This window comes from Sinohyriopsis cumingii, chromosome 18, assembly GCF_028554795.1.
Source record: "Sinohyriopsis cumingii isolate HCF-2022 chromosome 18, ASM2855479v2, whole genome shotgun sequence".
In the NCBI taxonomy this organism is placed as follows: domain Eukaryota; kingdom Metazoa; phylum Mollusca; class Bivalvia; order Unionida; family Unionidae; genus Sinohyriopsis; species Sinohyriopsis cumingii.
The window spans coordinates 31985604-32008777 of record NC_142978.1 but is presented as its reverse complement, the minus strand read 5'-3'; the positions used below and the strand labels follow the sequence as shown (position 1 = coordinate 32008777).

General features: G+C 33.9%; 1 protein-coding gene across 2 annotated transcripts in view; it reads right to left on the bottom strand.

Annotated features, from left to right (window-relative positions):
- Window positions 1–2738: 2738 nt before the first annotated feature.
- The window catches only part of LOC149776327 (uncharacterized), a 67295-nt gene continuing 46859 nt past the window's right edge, over window positions 2739–23174 (bottom strand). For both annotated transcript variants that reach the window (XM_089942830.1, XM_089942829.1), the window contains exons 2-5: window positions 14171–14625; window positions 7223–8278; window positions 6509–6634; window positions 2739–6040 (exon numbers count right to left, since the gene is read on the bottom strand). In XM_089942830.1, coding sequence (XP_089798956.1) covers window positions 7782–8278; window positions 14171–14591 — 918 coding nt within the window. In that variant the 5' untranslated portion in view covers window positions 14592–14625 and the 3' untranslated portion in view covers window positions 2739–6040; window positions 6509–6634; window positions 7223–7781. The remainder of the gene's footprint in view (window positions 6041–6508; window positions 6635–7222; window positions 8279–14170; window positions 14626–23174) is intronic.

Below are 23174 nucleotides of genomic sequence, written 5' to 3'. Positions count from 1 at the left end.
AGTCAGTATTTAATCAGCTGTCAACAAATGCGGGACCCATCTTGCATCTGAGCTTCAAAAGATTCTTCAGTACATTAAATACAGCAGTTGAATTATCACGTAATAAAAAATATATAGTTCACTGTGTATCGAGCATCTGCATTAATTGTTATCTCCGAAGTAGTCCGATATCAGCCTCAAACCTGTACTGATACTGACTGACGCTTTTAAGGGGATAAGCTAGCCTTTTCTTAATCTGTGCAAATCCGTGCACACTCTTGCCCGCAAACATTGGTATTCAGTTTAGATACTTGTTTTGTTTATATACTGATCACTTGTATGAAAATAGTTATCACAGACGTTCACCGTCAGTCCGTGTCAGGACTGGTAAGGGGCTGATTTATCAGACTCCCTTCGAAGCAGACACTTATAGTAAAATATGAAATTTCATTTTCACGGTGAAATGCGATGCTTCCTAGTGACGAAGTTTGGGACGTACTCCACTTCTAGTAACAGTCATCATCAAACGCAAGGGATATGATTGTGTAATCTCTCGCCATTGTGACTAGACATGACCTTTCACATTGATTGAAAGAGCCAATCAAAATTTCTCTTACAAGTATAGTCACTTATCGATCGATAAAATTGGGGATTTCATGGATGTGTTGGAGATTGTTAGATTGTGCTGTTTATGACGTATTTGCATTAATGTGTACTGGTGATAAACTAGGAAATCTCGACAGATGTAGACGCATGTGATAAAGGAGCGTAGCGTTGACCGAACAAGACTTGCGACGATGTTAGCAGGGCTTCGATTGGGTTTAGAAGAATTATTCTATTCAATCCAAGCTCGGAGTCCCCCTATTTTGCACCCTGGAAAATTGTGTTATATGTAGGAAGCTATATCGCGCTCTGTAAGTTAATGACTGCTTCATTATGCAGTGTACACGATCAATGCACTGTTGTAAAACGCGCGACCACTTACCTAAGGTCAAAAGTTCGTGCGAGCGTGTTGCATGATAAATTGGTTTATCTTCGTAAGGATCAATCCTAAGTTTGGGAAACAAATCGTGCGCTTTCGTTAACACTATGGTCAAAGAGATAAGTGATTGTGTAGCCATTAAATTTTTTGAGAGTAGTGATAGTTCATCCCAAGGGTGAAGAGAATCCATCAAGGAAATGTGTGCAAATAAGGACAATACATTACATCGTGTGGGTGAAAAATCTTATATTTGCACGAGTGGCGAGTGATAGTACTCAAGATTTTCACCCACGAGATGAAATGTATCTGTTATTCACTCGTTTCAAGCAAATTGTCTTTTATGTTTTGTGCTCAAACGTATTGGCTAGCAATATGTATAACAAACCAAAGTAGTATCTTCCTTAATGTATATCGCACGATAATGTCAACGTTAACCGGTTATGTTCTTCCAATGTTTGTCTATATTGGTAAAGCAAATTTTAGTACAGCATATATGTTTTCCTACCAAAATAAGACATTAAAGATGAAGACAAAATGTATATATGCACGTCGATGGGTTTGAAACACTCTGCACCATAGCCGCATGGCGATTTACTATCCAATTTTAGATATTAACATTACGCCGACCAACTCAGAGTTCATGCCTGTATGTTAAGAGCAACGAATTAGTCCCAAACACGTCCGCCATTACTTTGTTTATTTTCATGACTTGATAAGGTTAATTTGATATATCTCTTGACCGTAATTTATGTGTGCAAATATGTCTTTGTAAAGTGTAAAATTGCCCATTCTTATTGAAGTACTTCCGTTGTCGAATCTCCAGTTTTGAAGGTGCGTTGTTTTGCACTTTGCTATGCTCTTCAGTTTCTGAGGTATGTAAATCTTTGCACTTAGTACACAATTCCCTAATGCATAAACAGAAGTGATCGGCTTTGAAAAGCACCGGAACTTATGAATTTTGGGTTTAAAGTTGGTTCTACTGCATGCGAGGCGGCCATACATTCCGCTAGACAATGCAAGCGTCTACACACAAGTCACAATATCTTGGTCATAATGTCATCGACGCGATACTGACAAAACACATTTCGTTTTTCACTGTAGAAATTATCAAAATTATTTCTCTCGGAAAATGCAGTAATTCACAGCCTGTCATAAATTAAAACATTTTACCAAGCCAAAAACAAATTGTTGATACCGTCGTTGTCGTTGAAAAGGTTACGTACGTCGCATTTTCCCACTAACGTGGACTGGAAGCATAAATGTTTGCTCATCTCATAAATGGTGATACAAACTGCAAGTCGGTTACTCTGGAAAACAATAACGCGCACATGCGATCTTTGAGTGATGCTGCAACCAATTTTGATTTTACGTACATTTACTACGACTCGTTTTAACCAGTTGGTATTAATCGAGCTTAATGCTTTGAACTTCTGTTGATAAAAGTGTAAACAACTAACACAAGTTTTCTCAAATTAACATGTGATTATACGGATTTTGAAGCGAAGAAGATCGGAGATTAGCAACCCGTGTCAGATTCTACAAATAAGGAATACAACTAAATTGATCCTTATCAATATATCAATATCAGCCACATGAGGAATATATATATATATATATATATATATATATATATATATATATATATATATATATATATATATATATATATATATATATATATATATATATTTTAGTGTTATTTTTCAATTTAAATGAAATGTAGTTACTTTAAAAAATAAAACAATCGAAGGTAAGAAATATACAAACAAAAACAACACGTATATACAATACTTTTTATATTGCATCCAATATTGTGACTAAACAATATATTCAATTCGAACATGATCATACAATTAACGTAACATTGTATTTATCATTTTCACCGGCACAATAAATAATGTATTTAATTTAGAACAGTTTTATTTATTTTATATAAAGCATGATTATAATTAATTTAACACTCTTCCAACGAAGACATTTTTCTATGTTGGTTATGCTTTCGGAAATTTTTTAAAATAAAAATAATCCCAATTAAATCCGTTCAGGATAACTACAATCTGCATTCCACGTGCCCCAGGCACAACGGCGAGCCATATTTTTAATAAATTTTCAATGATTTTCTGCTTAATATTTCTAGTTCCTTAGCAGTGCAATAAAGAAGTAATCAAAAGTGGTCTTTTGTTTGTGAGTAAATGTGGTGGATAGCAAAGCGTAACTTCGCAAGAAATTCAATGCCTATTTTCGATTGGTAAACAATTAATGTGCTCGATTTGATCGACATTTAGGATCAATCCACAGCAAGGCGCCTTGACCAGTTCTCTTCATTCCCTCTGGACAAGAACAAAATATTGCATTTATAGAATTCACTATGATCGATAACAACATTTTATGCGAATTAAAACATTTTAAAAGCTCGCTTTAAACCATACAACTTTGGACTCTTCATATGGGCCCCAGGTAACAAGTGGTCTTCAGAGCTTGTGGTTACAGATCACTGACATATCTCACCCCTGACGATGTGAGTTCGAGTCTTGATTGTGGGCATGTCATAAGGCTTCCCAGTATCGTCCTGTGTTCGAGTCTTGACTGTGGGTATGCCATAAGGCTTGCCAGTATCGTCCAGTGTTCGAGTCTTGACTGTGGGCATGCCATAAGGCTTGCCAGCATCGTCCTGTGTTCGAGTCTTGAATGTGGGCATGCAATAAGGCTTGCCAGCATCGTCCTGTGGCTTGGTGTTTCTTCCCCGCGTTTTCTCGATTTCTTCCTGCACCAAATATACTGTACGCCATGTGTAGTTTAAAAATGGCGTTAAACCCTATATTGTCAATTTATAAGCATTCTCCATAACACAGTGAATTTGATACACTGGGATTCATTACTTGTCAATGGAACACTGTAACAAAATAAAAACATTTTCGGTTTTCGAGGGTGACTGTAAAAATCTGCCTCAGCGGAAAAATAAAGAAGAAAATGATGATAATGATGATGATGAAGGAAAAGAAGGTCAGTTATCCCATCTGTCTGGCATCATTTTCTGAACCAATGTTGTGAAGTTTCGCTCAGTCATGTGATACAAATGTGTTACGTCATGTCTTGGCATAAAAAGAAGGTATTACGATAAATCGTCAGAAATAGAAATGTGTATTCTAGTGAGATATGATTAGCAAAGGACATTTTTAAAGAAAAGCACAGAAAAAGTTGTAGCTATGCACAACTAGTTACTGTATTTACTTTATATGTGTGTGCATGTGTCTGTGTGTGTGTGTACCTGTGTGTGTGTGTGTGTGTGTGTGTGTGTGTGTGTGTGCATTTACAATCGTAGAAAATCATTCATGGCCAGATAATTTAACTGCATATTATTGTTGATTAAAAAAAATTGATTCCATTCAATCATGTGCGTAAATTACGACAACTGGAGTCATTAATACGAATTCACTTGTTGACATTTCTGTATATCAGGTGTATCCATAGTTGCCATGTTGTGGTTTTCAACGAGTGTCCATTTGTCAGTTGCATCAAAATCTAAAATATGCAATATGAGAATCCCTTTTCTGCGAAGAATTTAACTTTTACAGCAGTTCTTGAAAACTTCATTTTCTTATAAAAAAAAAATTAAAAGACAAAGATATTTTGTTTTGGTTTGTTTAATTTATACTTACAACGTATTTCTGTTTCACTTATGCATATTATTAAGTTGTACAAATATAAAAAATATTGCAAATGTATATGAAAATAAATACAAACTGGAGCCTATCGGTTAAAGCCAAACAAAAATTCTATCAACCCAGTTATTTATACATCAATTTTGCAACAGTTTAACTCGTCTTTTGCTTCGTTTGTTTAATTTTTTAAAAATCAATAACTTTGATTTTAAAAGGTCTTTTTAACACCAGTTTGAACCTGACCACCGTGACGTAAAATCTGAGAAGCCCGTGTTACGCTATGACGTCGGCGTAACGAAATGGCTTGACATGGACACTGCGTCTTTTCAGTGAGAGATAAAAAAAAATCAGAATGGTTTATGGCTCATATTTCAGATACCAAACGGACGTTTCTATTAAATGCTTTCGTTGACGTGAACAGGACTCTTATCCACCCACGAACAAAGTCTCTAAACCAGCCGAGAAAGAATATTTGCATTTTTTTACCATCGTAACGGAATGACTAGACACTGCAAAAAGGCAAAAATCACGTAAAAGCATGCTTTAAATTATAAATTAATTATAAATATACCTTATAATAATAGGTATCAGCCCATTCAATTACAATTTTAAAAATTAACAATATGGCTTAGAACTATAGAAGACGATAAGCTCTTCTTAAGCTCCGTGTTAGGTCCAATTTGAAAAGTTAATCCCTTCTTCTTCGTCCTTTCAAATTATCTTTTAGACTTTTCGTCATGAAAGAAACTTTGTCGGAAACATCATAATTTCATGTTCTCGTGTGCGAAGTTTGATGCGATTTTCTCCACAGTTTCGTCTGTATTAGTGATTCAGTCTTTTCGAACTGCACTCGCGGTAACCTTTCAAACTTGTCCTTCTGCATTATCTAGCTGTTTGATACCCATTTATTTATCCTTAGGATCCATTTCTATGAATTTTCTTAATTTTGGCATCGAAGCTTTCAGTTTGATATATAAATTTTTATAACTCGCCTTATGTATTTCTTACATGGAGTAAATTCCCTTTGTCACTCAAACACTGTGCAAGACGTCCAAACAATCAATAAACATGACAATTTTGGGCATTCCTAGTCCTTTTCTCGACAGTTGTAAACGACATATGCAAGACTACAGCCAAGCACTAGTGATGACATGTAATGTATGGTTGATTAATCTAGTACAAACAAGGCCAGATTCTGTCACGGAAGCACGAGAGATCTTAACTGTCTGAGGCCTGCTCTTAATGGGAATCAGTGATCATGATCTAAAAATAATGGTTTTCTCACAAATGTTCTCATGAGGTAATTTGTTTTTCTCCGGTAAGAACATGTTTCTCAAGATTTTCCCATTAAAATTCTTTGATGCGGAAATTCAAATTCCTTAACGTCTTTGGAAAATAGGTGCATCTCTTCCGTCACCTGAAACAAAGAGGTTGGTAATACTTTCTTTCAACAACAAAAAAAAGCCAGTTTCACCGTTAAAATAAAGTTAACGATAAAAAAATTGCTTATTGCAGTTACACTTTTCGAGCTTTCAGGTTGGTATCCCATGGGATGAATGTGATATAATGAAATTTAGAATCAGTATCTTCTGACTTTACCGATGGTTTTAGAAACAAAAACAATTCTCCCGCTTCTAGTGAAAAGGCTGTAAAATTGTAACTGATTTTTTTGAATATTGTTTTCAAATCATTCCATTAATTTGAATATTTCATGAAATAGATTCATATAAAACAAATCAGTATTAGTTTTGATTTACCTTTTTTTAAGATGGCTCATTTTATGAATATAAGGGGAAAAAAGCCCGAAATTTTTACAAAGAGAAATATCAGAGTTCTTTAAATAGACGACATCTTTAAGACAATTTTATTTTTTATTTTTGCGTACCTGTATGAAGTCTGGTTTGTTGTTTTTCCACTCTGCAGACACCTCAACGATTTCCCATGTTAGCAAAGTACGTAATTTGAGATCTGGCCCCAATAAACGCAGCTACGAAAAACTACCAGTTGAAACCTGTAAACATTTAGCATCACGATAGCATTCATTTGCATCAGACAACATCATGGTACATATGCTATAGTCAGCCATTTGTTCTTTTCAATTAATATTCGTAGACCTATTTAAAAATTGGAAATAACATTTGGTTTAAAGTTGTATCCTTAATTTTTCTAATAAATTATTCATTTCTTTCTTTTTTTTAAAAAGAACTTTTGAAATGCTGTCAAAGAATGATAGTAATTAATAAACAAATAGCGTTTTATCACTGTGCATGTTTTCATGACACCATTTTTTGTTGTTGCCTGTTGTCTAAAATAAAGTTGCTCTTGTTGTTGTTGTCGTTGTTAATAATAATAATAATAATAATAATAATAATAATAATATTATTATTAATAATAATAATAATAATAATAATAATAATAATAATAATATTTTTAAAAAATTGTGATAATAATAATATAATAATATTATTATTATTATATTTATTATTATTTTTATTATTATTATTGTTATTATTATTATTATTATTATTATTATTATTATTGCTATTATTATTATTATTGTTATTATTATTATTATTATTATTATTATTATTATTATTACCTTGAACGGAATGGCGCCAAAAGTTTCATGCACATCATCATTGCCAGTGTCTGACATTCTCTGCATAATCCTTCGTGTATTCTGTATTCCATAAATATGAGAAGAATCTTGCACTGATCGTACTTCTGCGTAATTCTGAATACTGCAGTTTATTGCATTGTAAAGCACACAGTGTGAGCAGGATTGAAAAATAAATGTGTAATTACTCCAGCAGTGTCAAATTCACTTAATTCTGGTTGTTTGTAATTGTTGACATCGGCAGGTAAGATTTCTTTTCGGTTACATTTAAGTATATTTAACGGCTCATGGTTACAATAGTCTCAAATCCGTGCTTCGAAACAATGCTGCATAGGAGTGCAGCTGTTCACGTGATCGTTATATTTGTATAAAATCATTTTGTGTTTCTGTAAATATTGCCTCATTGAAGTGTTCGCATGAAACACAAATGTTTTCAAAGGTTAAGTCATTTTTATTACTAAACATGAGGAAGTACGAATTATTTATTTCAGTATCCAAATTCTATAGCAATAGGTCATTGGAGGGGGGCACATGCGAAAATCTAATGTGAAATCTTGTGGCGGGTACTGATGACCAAGAAAGGATTCGTTGCCATAGTCCGACTATTTCTTAATCTTTTCATTGTCTTTTTATGCTTTCGTCGTCTATTACCACTACCATCATATATCTCGTTGCTTTCTTCATGTAGGATCAACTGTACCAATCGTCCGCATCCGAAACAAGTCACTTTAAGGTTCAGAGTTTTGTTCTTCTGTTCTACAACGGAGTGTGCAATTGAAAGCGGCAAACTCACTTTCTGCCACCGCGTCTTTTTCACACGTGTTCGTAGGTAGGTCAATATTTCTGTGTGATTCGTATGTGTTACGCCATTGGTGTTAACTTCTGACACCTGAAGAAATATTTTCTTCCCCTTGTTTCCTCGACGAGCATGCCTTTTCCTGTGTACCAAAATCCAGAGATGAGCTCCGACTGCTTCAGTATTCTCTGAGTTCGTTTTGGTATGAATTTTAAATGTTAGAATGTCGTCTGCATTGTTCTCTGAAAAGGAAAATGACCATCAGTTCAAAATTGGATCAGAATTTAAGGCTTCCAGAAAGATAATAAGCTCAGCCAATCAAAAACAAAATCATCTCATAAATATGCATGGATCTAACACATTACTGAAACAGTCTAAGATCTCGATGAAGGAAGAATATATTCAAAGTCTGAACAAAATCGGATCAGTTATGCGGTTTCTAAAGGAGTAATACGCTCAGCCAATCAGATGCAGGATCACTTCATTAGTATACGTAATCTCTCTCTCTTGATCGAAATAATCCAAGATCTTGATATGCTTAAATTTGATAAACGTAGGATGAAAAATATGATTTTCAGAGGTGGAATAATTTCATCCAATTAGATGCATGATCACCTCATTGGTATCAGTGGATCTAAATGATATTAGCAAATATTCACAGATTCTATTCGTCAAAATAGATTAAGAAATACGTTCCCCAGAGTGACCATACACAAGGACCATCAGATACAAAATGACTCCATTAATATGCATGACTTTTGCTCATTATTGAACTCATTCACGATTTGATCAAATGAAGCCATAATTCAAGTTTGACTGAAATTGTTTCAGAAAGAATAGGTTTCAGTGTGATAACAAGCAACCATTAACAAACGGAAGCACGACGGATTCAAGGATATAAGGGCCCAAAATAGATGCGAAAGACAGCGAATATATTATAAATAAAACGAGATGTTACTTTTTAACAAATAACGTCAAAATACTCTAAATGGTTGAAATACGTCCGAAAGGCTTTTAGGAGACCTTTTTTCCTAAAGATATACTCATTTCATACGTTGTTCATTTTACACATTTTTGCATTGGCTAGTTTTCCGGCACTAACGAATGCGACTTAAGACATAAGAAAATTTCTATTTACTTTTTAACAGAAACCGTTTTCTGGACAAACTAGCTCATTATACTTCAGTTCCTTTTTTTCTGGCAATGGCCATGTAGTGGACCAAGGAAAAAATAGCCTCGTAAGTAAGCGTATGTACTCTCATCCGCAAATATTTTCCAAGTATACATACCAAATGTACATATTTCAACATTTGCTATCTACAATAGTTAGTAACATTCAGATGAGTAGACAACATCATTTTGTGATCGACCCAATTTCAGTCAAAACGAAAATTATTTCGGAATATTATATATAAACAACGCATTAGATGTCCAAGATTTTGGTGGTTTACTATGTTCACGGGTTTTAAGCCTGTTTAATTTAAAAGCCCATTTTAAAAGGCAAAATTGGGAGTGTTTTTATAAAAACAGTTTACGAAATATTGGAAGCGCTTGCAATTTTGGCAATTTTCCACTGAAGCGCGTTCGGAGAAGATAACCGAAATCTTTCTCTTTCTTAGTTCTAACTTCCATTAAAGAGCTGGTCCCTCTTTGAATTTAGACGTTCTTTGTCCAAACGATCTTTTAAGCTACTATTGCAAACTCTATTTTATCTCAACAGTAGAGAGAAGCAAATACAAGCTACACCTGAGGTCGAATCACTGTATGATCGTCGAAGAACCATGTACAGTGTTAGCACAGAATCTACTGACACCAGTGATGATGGCCAAAACTGTACGCCACCAATGATCCCAACGATACGTCCACTCGAATCCTTGGAAATGTGTCATCCATGGATAATGACTAGTTTGCATCTTTGTTTTTGCCACAAGATAAGAGAGCGAAAAGTCTGACATTGAGGACTATATAAAGAATGTGAAGATGACACCTTACGTTCTCGACGTCCTATTCTTATCATGACTGTAAAACATTTCTACAGCAGTGTTATGAAAGGTCCATTGGTATGCACCGTTGTTGTAGTTCAAGTTCTCGCTTGGTTCTCTGGTGCAATGTGCTTCAGGAATTAGCAGACGAAACATAGAAACTTTTTTCCACGTCAAAGCAAAGGAATATTCAGCAAAATATTGTTATCCACTTGCTTGTTTGCTTGTTCATTCCCTTATTTAATTTTGATTTGTGTCGTTCATCCATTTGTCTCAATTACTCTGGTTTTTGGCAGATAAGTAATCAAATGATGTCTCTTTAATAACACGCATCATGTCAATATCTCTCAAATAATCAAGTGATCCTATAACGGTGGTAGTGCAGCAAATACTGTAAAGAAAGTAGGCCATTATGCAATATTTTCAGTACAACTAATAATGTTATTTAAATTGAAAATGTTTGTATGTTTGTTTTGTTTTGTATTTTTTGTGTGTTTTTTTTCTCCATCAAATGTATAGGCAAAAATATTGTTTAAATAAATTGGAGTATGCGCATTTGGTTATAGCGCCCCGTTTTAAGGAATTTTTCGATTTTTGTGATTGCTTGTCTGATTTTTGGAAATCGGTGCAAAGGAAATATTCCTTAGCCCGAAATAGAGTAAATTTATTTATAGAACGGACACGTCGGGATTTCTAATTTAAAACTGAAATTGTATGGAAGTCTTTGGAAATTTGGGGTGAACTTATGACTTCTAGCGGGAATCGCGTGAGTGTTTGACACCGCTCGGTCACGTAAAGACCCCTGTCTTGTAACAATATCATTAATTACTAAAAGTGGACGTTTCAGGAAGAGATTAAAGTATATATATATATATATATATATATATATATATATATATATATATATATATATATATATATATATATATATATATATATATATATTTCTAGCATCGTATATTGCTAAATAAATACGCGCGAGCAAACACTTAAAGGAAACTAACACTTATTGATTGAACGATAACGAATGATATTTAAAAGCAAATATCTAAAACAAAGTTCTAAACCACGTTTTTATAAAACATTTCAATTTGGACACAAACCTGACTCGAATTCAACACTTCGGAAGCATTTTTGTGAACAATTCGTAGTTATGCATTAGCTGAAATGACACTTGTTTAATGAAGTTCAAAATTAGTACAGTGATAATAGTTCTGAGACGAACTTGTGTTCCTCTCAAAACTTGTGTCGTTATAGTAATTTAAGGTATAGTAATAAAGTAGTACAGTAAAACTAGTAACCGATTATTTAGCTATAAATTACATTATATCTTCAAGTATGCTGTTGACTCTTGACATAAGACTGATAGTATTTCGAATGATATTTACTGTTACTGTATTTGTATGAGAGCATATGAAGAGTCTTTCTGCGCAATACTGCACGACCTTGGCCGAGTAATACTAAATGCATAAAAATCGTACTAACAGTTCATTGTTATGACTGGTAGGCCACGTGTCAAGATAATGTGACTAGGTGGGACATGATGCAACATGTCTGCGGAATGATGTCCCAGTGCTAGACATATCTATAAACTGTGTTATGTATATTTGATTTAATTTATATCTGATTTTTAATTGCTTGTCAGTTTTAAATTCGTTTTATTTTTTAATTTTATTATATGTCAAAACAATGTAGTTCTGTTTACTAGGAACTCCATATTTTTTCCAGAAAATAGTTTGACCTTGACTGTTCATTTTTGATAAAAACATAAAGCTGACCTGGTTCCCGACCTTAATTCAAAATTAGTAACAGTCACATCAACAAGTCTTTTTTTAAAATTTATTTTTATTGTGGGAATAATAAGAGTGAGATCGAGGCTGTATTGAATACGTGACCCATGACTTGTAAATAGTCTTTAGTGAAGTAAACAACTTTTTCAAAATTTTATTCTTTGAGTAAAATGATTGGTTCTTGTTAGGCCCATGCTGAGAATACGTGATATAAACATGATCACGTGACACTTATCCGGGCATCTGTTTTGCGCGATAATCAGGTTTTAAACCATTGCTTAGAGAGAGATCTCACAGCTGGGCTTCTTAACACTGAGACGTAAAGGTGCTGCTTTTGTTGTCATTTTGGGAATTACATTTTAATGTTTATTCGAATTATTTGGATTCTAAAAGAGTAATTCGTTTCTCTGGAAATATTTTGAGTGCTCATGCAGAATTATTGAACAAAGAAATTTCATCAATCCAAACACCAGATTATTTATTGTGTTTCAACAACGAATTGTAGACCTCAATACAGTACAGGATACAGCATACGTCATCGCCTTCCATCTTGGATTCTTCGTCGGTACATGAACTTGAAATCATTATAACATTTCATTATTAGGACTTCTAAAATTGTATTCGTCGATTATTCTTGGATTATTTTTGGATTAATATTCTTAAAACGTAAGTTCTTATTTTTTCATTTCTAAAGTATTTTTCCAGGGAAATAAATAATTTGTTTATTTTTTCAAAGCTTGTTGTTTTCACTCTTTCCTGTGTTACTGTTTCTTCCAGCCTAAACACGTAACATAAGTACTGTCACAATGCAGCCATCGTAGCGATATGACTGAATTTTATTTAAAGCTACGATAAGAATCCAAATCACACACACACGCGCACCCTCAAACAAAATATGAAAATAACGTTTCTATTTTTTTTTCTTACAGTAGACAAAGTAAACTTGGTGTTATTATAGCTTCATGGATATGTTGTATGTATGTTAAATTCCAAAAAAACGAAAGATATGTGGAATTTCTCCACCAAAAATATTATTCATTTGCATTGAGATGGAAAATGGCCATTATTTATCCCATGTGCTTGATAACGACAACAAATACTTTAAAACGACCGGATGTTCGATCTAGATCAGGGGTCTCAAACTCAGACAACCTTGAGGGCCACATGAGGGCATTATCGGTGGCTCAAGGGCCGATCCACCTTTGTTGTCTATCATGACACTTTGTGACGCCAATCGTTTTGCGGGCCACAGGATACGGCATGACGATCCGCATGCGGTCCGCGTGTTTGAGACCCCTAATCTAAATAGTTTGTACTCGTTTATAGGCCACGTTCAACCGCAAACTGCAGATACCCAGATCTTCCGTTGCACAATACGCTGGCAAATCTTGGTCTATGAAGTCTGTTAGGCATAAACAACAGAACAGACAGCACCAACCCTGATCGGCCTGCGCATTACACAACGGCAGATCAGGGTCTATATTTGTTTGCAGTTTGACTCGGCTTCTACGTGTGTACATACAGTAGGTAAAAGAATCCATTCGTTAATTAAGCCTGCTTGTCCGATTTTTGGTAACTAAGCTGGCTGTTTCCCTGCTTTATAGTCATACACTAATTCAATGCTTTTAGTTCATTTTGGTGACAGAAATTGACCTTGATTATCGCAAATACAACACACGCACGAGTTTTTACGGATTATGACTTTGCTTAGTTCTTCTCTTTTTTTTAAAACAAAAGAAATTGTTTCCATGTATTAGAAATGTACTAGTGAGGAATAATTTTTACTCCTCTATAATCCAGCTGACAAAGTTGTTCTGGTAGATGAAAGATTTTGTATGAGATCTTTATTGTCAGTTATTTCGAATATCGTCAATACATTGGAACATTTGTTGCTTTTAATTTTTAAAAAGTAATATTTAATATTGTGAAATCAGTTTATTTTCATACCTGAGAAGACTTTATGATTAGAATTTCACTAAGTAGTAGCTGACGTTGGTTGAAGTTGAAATTCATTGGCACGTGAAATGATAGTTTTGCAAGTCAGCTAAATAATTTATTTCGGAAAAGTTTAGTCAGTTATTTTGTTTAAAGTTCCACTTCGGTTCATATGCAGCTATATTGGCATACTAAAACAGTTACCAAACAATATGATGGCGTTGTTTAATCGTACTATTGACAGATAATTTTAAGTATAGTCAGCATAATCAGGCTGCTTCCGGTGGAAACGTGCAGATAGAGTCAGGAGCGGGGCAGAAAATAACAAATCGAGAGAGAGACAGACAGACAGACAGACAGATAGACAGAACATAAGGTTTCTTGAAAAGCATTATGAGCTCGGTTAGTATATAAAGAAATAACATACTTGACAACTCGGAAAAGCTGATGATTTCTTGCACTTCCGGTTTTATTTCTCGTGGCGCTGGTTTAGGCGGGTCACCTTGAACACGCAACATATTTCCGGTGTCCACTTTGTTGTCATTTGTGACATTGCTGGTTGTGTCTTGTGACTTCTGATTATATGCTGAAGGTAATCTTCCTATAGATCCCAAAATTCTTCTGCGAATAATATCTATACGAGATAATTCCTCAATGTTTCTTTGTAATTTGTCTAGACAATTTGTACAATTAGTCAGTCTAGTTGGTGAACCAGTCTCACCATTCTCGCCAAGTGAGTTTTGGAATTTCCATAAAATTTTGCCCTCCGAAGTTCGGGTTCCAATGCAGACAGCAGCTACCAAACACGTCATAATAATCTTGACCGACGCCATTACTCTTATGGACATGTCGATGGAGATACAAGCCTCAGTGCGACTGATTCTGAAAATTCCCAAAAAGATATATCTTTTAAAACGATTTGTTATGCACATACAATCTTGATACAAAAAGGAGAGAAAGACATGTTTCGTTTGTTGTTCGACCCACCATAACTTTAAGTAATTTATTTAGTGCTGAGGCAAGTGGAGTATAATGGTGGTCGACCAGGTCTGATCAGAAGGTAGGATTCAAACAGCACCCTTTCAGCCCTAAACTAATCACTGAATCAAATCAACTCCAATCAATCAATCAATCGATCGATCGATCAGTCAGTGATTGCCTAAATAGATTGATGTTTGAATTAATGGAAAGAAAGTCATGTTGATAATGAACATTTTGTGTTCAAGAAGGAAATGGTTTCATTATGTGCAACATATAGGGAACTGCGAGAAGTTTACGACTTACATTATCTTAAATCCGTTGTATGCCACCGATGCTGTCTTGTCTTGTTTATCTGAACTAATTGGCTATCCATTAAACTTTTTAACATGAACTAAAGCAAGGAGACAAGCAGAATGGAAGAATATCAATAAGACAGTCATGTACGTACAACAAAATCATGAAGACGTCATAGTTTCATTAAATTTACATTTATTACAGTGTAAGATAAAATACAAATCAGCGTTTTCATACCCATCAATCATGCAGAAACTCGATGCAACACAAGCTGATCTTGGTTAAGTTTTATCTTAGAAGTTCACACATAACTTCTCAAGATAAGAATGACCGCGTTCCGGAAATTCCTTGTGAACATATTTAAACAAGGGCTTCTAATGATTGATAATGTTGACTGTATACCACACATTATGATTTACGGATCATAAACAAATATCAGATGTTGAGCTGAAATTAGAAAAATCTCAGATCGTTATTTATGTCATGATACAAGCCAGTACACTCGTCTACATGAATGTTTATGTCGAGCTTCTCTCTTACATCAAAGATCTTTTTTTTATCTTAAAAGAAATTTGTCCTTGGAAAACTAACCAAGTTCATCGGGACAAAGAAACAACGAAACACAAATTTATACGGTAGAAAGTTTACGCAGCGCTGTAACCCTGTAGCATATCGTTTAGCTGACAATTACTCTTACATGAATTTTTAAAAAATACTAAATTTGGTTACAAATGAATGAAATTCTATCATGAAAATGGTTAGAAGTGGAAAGCAAACTAAAATAAAGTATATTATATTACCAATAATAAAATTTAATATACTAAAAATATTGTTATTCACGTATTGTCTTCTTCCGAAGGAAAGGATTGTGGGTATGGCACTGTCCCTGAGCGGAAGTCGAGTGCACTGTGATTCGCAAGACCAAACTGTAGGAGGAGAGGTCCCAAGATGGAAAGCAATAATAGATTAAATACATCACATGACGTCAAAAAACAGCATCGCCTGTCAGTAGTGCTTGCTGGAACAGTTAAAATCCCGAAGTAAAGTATAGACTCCCGTAGTGACATTCTCAAATGCTTCGTCAATCCCGCCGTCAATCCAACAGTACAAAAAGCCGAGGTGGTCCGATGTGATTGCACTTTTTATTTTTGCGAAGAAAATGTCAATAGGAACACCATTTTGCCATTTCAGTCTCGTCACGATATAAACTCGTATGCAGTTGTAGTAATCCACCTAATTTAATGTGCTCGCTTATTCAGCTCTGCTGGAGTGAACCACATATGATGCAACAGAACAGGATGATAATGTAACAACTGTGACTTCGTCTCTTTCAGACGCCATATTGTGCCATGTGAACAAAAGTATTTCCAAATATAGTTACATGCGAGATTTGTTTTCAACGACTAAAAATGCTCTGAGTGTGTTATTTGAGACATTATATGATGATTCTGCAAATTATTAAGCCGACAAAAATCTAAGGCTATTTGTACCACAGAAATATCCGAGGTGGTGCGCATTCAAAGGGAAGTGATACTCTCATAAAATATATCCATTTTGTCACCCAGTCGGTTGTTGTTGGTGGTGGTGTGGGTTTTAACGCCATTTTTTTGGCTAACATCCAGTCAGTACTCTATGATATATATATATATATATATATATATATATATATATATATATATATATATATATATATATATATATATATATATATATATATATATATATATATATATATATATATATATATACATACATACATAACACATACATACATACATGCATATATATATATATATATATATATATATATATATATATATATATATATATATATATATATATATATATATATATATATATATATATATATATATATATATACATACATAACACATACATACATACATGCATATATATATATATATATATATATATATATATATATATATATATATATATATATATATATATATATATATATATATATATATATATATATATATATATATATATATATATATATATATATATATATATATATATACATATACGGGATACCATATAGTCAAACAAAAAGATATAAAAGAATTATTTCGGATGACGTTGTCGCTGTTTTTAAATCATCTTTTACAGAGTTAGATCAGCATTTTTAAATAGAAATTACCCAATTGACATCATTAATACCGCTTTCCAAAAAGTATCTACTCTTACACAGCTTGAATCTTTACAATGTAAAATCGAAATTAGAAATGATGATATCATTCCTTTTGTTATTGAATATAATCCAAGTTTGCCTAATATAGGCAAGATTATCAATTAATATTGGGATTTATTAAAATTATCATGTAAAGCAAGTGTTAAATCGCTTATAAAAGGACTAAAAATCTTATCCATTTTCTAATTAATTCTAATTAGAATTTAAAAAATCATAGAAAGGATCATCAACTAAATGTAAAAGACCTAAATGTTCGCACTGGTGCTTTATTAATGGCGATACTTATTTCAATAGTAATAATACGAAATAAACTTTTAATATGCGTTATGATACTAATTGTGCAACATCAAATGTTATTTATTTGACCACATGCAAAAAATGTGGCATCAATATATTGGACAAACCAGTCAACAAATATCTAAACGTATGAACCAACATGGATCAGATATTAAAAAATGATATCGATCAATCATTCTCATCTCATGTTGTCGTACAGTTTCACAAGAGTTCCCATACTTTGCAAGATTTCTCCTTTCAACCTATTATTATAGATGACTGTGAAATGGAACGTCTGCTAAAGGAAACATGTTGGATTCACCGTCTTAATATAGTATATCCAAAAGGTCTAAATTATATATTTTTTTAAAAAACAAATACTATATGACATTCATTAATCATTTTTTAATTATGTCCCCTTTTTACAATTAGTTAAGAATATTTTTATATTATTCTAATTTACAGAATAACTTAACTAGCGAATGTATAAACTAATATCATAAAAATAACTTAACTAATGTTTTAAAAATGAAAGTGCATTTTGATTAATTCTCAATACATTATGATTAATTATTTATAAAATACTTGATTACAAGTATTATGCACACCATAATCTTTTACTATATAAATTGGGTTCTGAAGAAATATTGAACATTTGTCAATAATATATCAAGATATATTATTTTTATATTTGATTTTTTGTCACATTGTTTATATCATTAATCACTTAGAAACATAATATATTTAATGACGTAAGCAATGATTGTGAATTCAGTTTCAATTCAGTCTGATGAAGCAATAAAGTGAAACCGGTCACACATTCTACGTGTTGGGGTTGTTTATTTTATATATATATATATATATATATATATATATATATATATATATATGTTGGTGTTGTTTATTATATATAACAATTTCATCGGCGTGATATACGCAAGGAAAGACATAAGATTAATTCTTCACAAACACTCTGGTAATATTTCATATTGATCAACAATTTAAGTACATTTTTTGTGTCATAGACTATAGTTTTTGTTTGTGTGTGTGTGTGTGTTTTTTTTTTTTTACGGCCCAATAACACTTTGTTATATCGTGCCTTACGTAGCATGCCAATAAATGGACCTGTTAAGTTCCAATTTAAACTGATCTAATTGGAAAGCACGGAATAACGTATGCAAGACTCTTATCTTGTAAATCTCAAGGTTACTGTGCAAGTGACAAAAATAAACTTGGTGTACAGGATATGGTTGATGGATGACTGTAAAGTATCTTGTAAGTGTACTTAGACCCTTATTACATCATTAGTGATTTCTACCGAATAAGGCCATCCGGTTTGCTTAAGAGTGGTGCTATAGAGTCAGATACGAAAATACTGTTTTTAAAGGGTTTTGCTTTTGTTGGCTTTAACGGTTCTTTACACAATTCAATTCCTTGAGTGTATCACGCCGATTAAATTGGAACTAAGTGCCCTTACCTAGGGCACAATAAGGGATCTGACATGTCGGGTATCAAACCCGCGAGACGTGGATTAAGTGTCCAAAGGGCTACCAACAGAGATATCGCTGATTACTGTTTTGAAAGACGAAATGCGCTTTTGCCGACAATTACAGTCTTTAACCAGTTGCTTGTGATAATTTTTTATCAAGAAAGAAAAATAACGAACTGTTATTTACGTGTGATATCTCTGAGGAAAGGGAAAAAATGGCGACACAGACATTGCAAATTGAAGGACGAAAGGCGACATTGAACTCACGTGTCATTAAATCATAAATGTTTTGACTTGACAATTACAGCCCTACCAAAATCGACCGTGCCAGAAGCAATGCACTATTACTATCTATAGCACTGTTGAAAAGATGGCAAAACAATCATTTAATTTCTGGTACTTTGTGAAGATTATAGTTGATCAAATTTTTAACTTTAAACGTGCATACCTAGAAGAAATCCAGTTTCGCTAATACACAAGCTAGCTAGAAAGGAATAGTCTAATTATTGGAGGTACGAAACTCGTCGCAAGATCTCAGTCTCATGAGATTCTGTATGGCATGCTTTCGCTTGAATATCACGAGACCACGAAAACCGGCTTTCGCATCGAATTGTGGTCTTGTGGCTTTGTTTCATGCCATTTATTAGAACATCATGGGCTATACATGGCAGTTAGTGTGTGTGTGTGTGTGTGTGTGTGTGTGTGTGTGTGTGTGTGTGATTTGGATTTTTTACGAACTCACGCAAACAGAGGTGAGATGTGAATGATCTCTGTAAGCAAGTGCCTTAGACCACCCTGCAAACTATCTGAGACCTTTTGTTACCGATCGAATAAGTATCGATATACATACAATCTTTCTTAGGTATATGGCAACTTGATATTTAGTTATCATAAATAATAAATAAAACAATAATTAATAATAAAATAGATCATGAATGGTATGCATGATCCTTTATTATCCTTGATTCCTGACGTTTGTAGTTGACCGTAGAAGTAATATGGCATGTCATGTGACATTTATACGTCAGCAAAGATCATATAACACAATTGCAAACGAATACAATCCAAGGTCAATTCATGTTTGTATAATTAATGATTATCAAGCCTACGTTATTTTTTTCTTACTCATCTTACTCCAATCACCTTGCACGACCTTCCAAACAAGAACACAATACACAAATGCCAAATTACATCGCAAAAATCGGCTAGACGTTTATTCGAGAGATGATAAAAATGACGACAGAGATGATGGAGAACGATATAAATAATGACAACTATTTCATATTAAGGAAACATTTTCCTATGTACTACTACTGTCCATGTTATATATCATTTGCTTTAATTTACGCATCGAAAATGTCGATAGTAAGTCGAGGAGAGCAGGCGTAGTTTTGCTGCGCTCTAAACCAAAGTAAGCAAAATAACCAGTCGCCAACTACAATGTAGCAAGAAAATCAACCGGATAAAGGAGTACTGTAAGTGTATTTTGGAAAGGGATAGCTCCTGCTCCAACTCTTTTTACAATTTTGCACATTTATATGCCTTTTCTTTTTTGCACCTTAAAATAAATAAAAATTTTATTGAAAATTCTTCAATAAAGGAGTACTGTAAGTGTATTTTGGAAAGGAATAGCTCCTGCTCCAATTCTTTTTACAATTTTGCACTTTAATATGCCTTTTCTTTTTTGCACCTTAAAATAAATAAAAATTTTATTGAAAATTCTTCTTATAAAAATAAAACAAGCAACATACCTGGGGGATACACATACACATAAAACACTTTTTCCTTTTTTTGGAAATGGGGGTGTCTGGTGCCCCCCCCCCAAAAAAAAAAAAAATTAAAAAAATATGTATTTTCGTTTAAACATACTTTATCATCATTTATGGTTAACACTCTTTAATGGCTTGCATGCACTTGATTTCAACCAAAACAGAAAGCTACACTGTTTCTATCAGTGCATTTATCAATGAAGTTGAATGAGTTGTACCGACAACCTGCATAAAGCGCCTCTTCAGTTGAACAAATAGTGGTCACTTACCAAACATGCCGTCTTTTTCAACAGTTGTGTACATAGGTCTTTTCTCTCGTTGCTTAACGAACTTTTTGATCGGCATCGTAAACCCCTTATTGTGTTGACGTGTTATTGAATCATATGACTACCTACCAACCTACCTATCTATATCAATCCATCCATCCGTCACTACTTACCTATCCACTCACAAGCCCATCACCTACCTACCTACCTACCAGCCAGACTGCCTGCCAGCATACATACATACATACATACATACATACACACACACATACACACACACACACACATACATACACACACACACACACACACACACACACACACACACACACACACACACACACACATACATACATACATGCATGCATGCATGCATACATACATACATACATACATACATACACATACATACACACACACACACACACACACGCATGCATACATACATGCATGCATGCATGCATGCATGCATGCATACATACATACATACATACATACATACATACATACATACACACACAATCATCTCACAGACAGTGTAAGAAATGTCATCCACGATTACACACATCTGTTTAGACCAAACAAGTCAACTCGATGGTTGTTGCCCGTGACAAACTTGAAGTAAGTTTCTTAAAATTAAGCAAGGAGCAACTACTATACCTGTGTGATTCTATCCTGAAATGATAACAAGTTAACAGTGGTGACCTCAGTAAAAATATTCGCGTCACTTCAGGTGATTTACAAGAAAGTACTATGAGACGACCCATGCTTATGCATCATTTTGCTTATCAGGGAATGTCACTCCATTCAACCAGGTTAATGAAATTCGTCACAAATTCTCCTTCAGTGAACGGAGGCGTGGTTCAAATTGGGAAGATCACATTTTCTACCTGGATCAATTTATATACCTGTAGTTAGATATATGAATGACGGGACTGAATTGTGGATGGTTGGATGGGTGAAACGTGGAATCTAGACCATTAAGGATACAATTATTTTTCATTTCATTCCTAAAACTCAACAAGTGTTGCTAGTTCAGCACAATGCAAAATTATTGTTTTCTTTTCATTCCTAGACATCAAGAAGTGTTGCAAATCTTGAGCAATGCAAAATTATTATGTTACCTCTTGCATCATGATGGATGTGGAATCGATCAGTTACTTTGCAGACTAGAACATGAGAAAATTAAATAAATCTTAAATGGGTCTCTTATTATTTAATATACTTAATGTGAATATCGGGAGATATACTTGAAATATAGATGCTATAAAAGAAAGCAAAATGAATAACGACAGAATGTTCATTGGAAAAATCTTTATTTCCCAAGTCGTGGTCCTCAACATTGTGTGTGCTGACTCAGTGAAAACAACGTCACATGTAAGTAAGGTCATGAATCACACATGACTGAATCTCCGCTTTATTGATCACATTGCCGACACATAATTAGTTTCTAATCTAAATTGATATACCAAAATGCGTACTTATATGAAAATCGACACAAGCTTGTTGACTCACGCCTTCAAAGGTCAAGATGACCTATGGATGATAATAAATAATTCTCGATAAATCAAGCAATGGTCAGGGGTCAGATCTCGCTGAAAAATCTCTGATTCATTGCTTTGCGGGGGGTGTCTTATTTTCGGTTTTGCATTAAAAGGCCGCAACAGCAGTAGCAAACTTGGCAGCAGCCGCGTCGATAATACCAGTAGTAATGTCGTCGTTTAAGGCAACACTCCTGGTGGTTTTAAGTAGCAATGTAAAATATGAAAACTGGTGGGAAATGTGAGAAGTATCTATGACAATAAGTAAAACCACACGAATTGAATTTTTTGGTGTTCATAATGCGACGACAGAAAAATTGTCTTTCCTTGGCTTTTCTTTACACAGAACTACTTTATTTTGAAACAATCACGCATGGATAAATTTCCATCAGTATCTAATAAATATTCAAACCTATTCTGGCATGCTTCTCTTCCCCAAAATAATAATGCTTCCATTTGATGTTACCGCTTCTAATAGGGACAAGTATGTGTGTCCCCTCTAAAACCAGCAAATGATCGTTCACAAATAACCTGGAGTGAAATAATGTTGTAGTACTTGTCATCAAATATAGCATTTCTTTGTGCCGCAAATCGCTCATC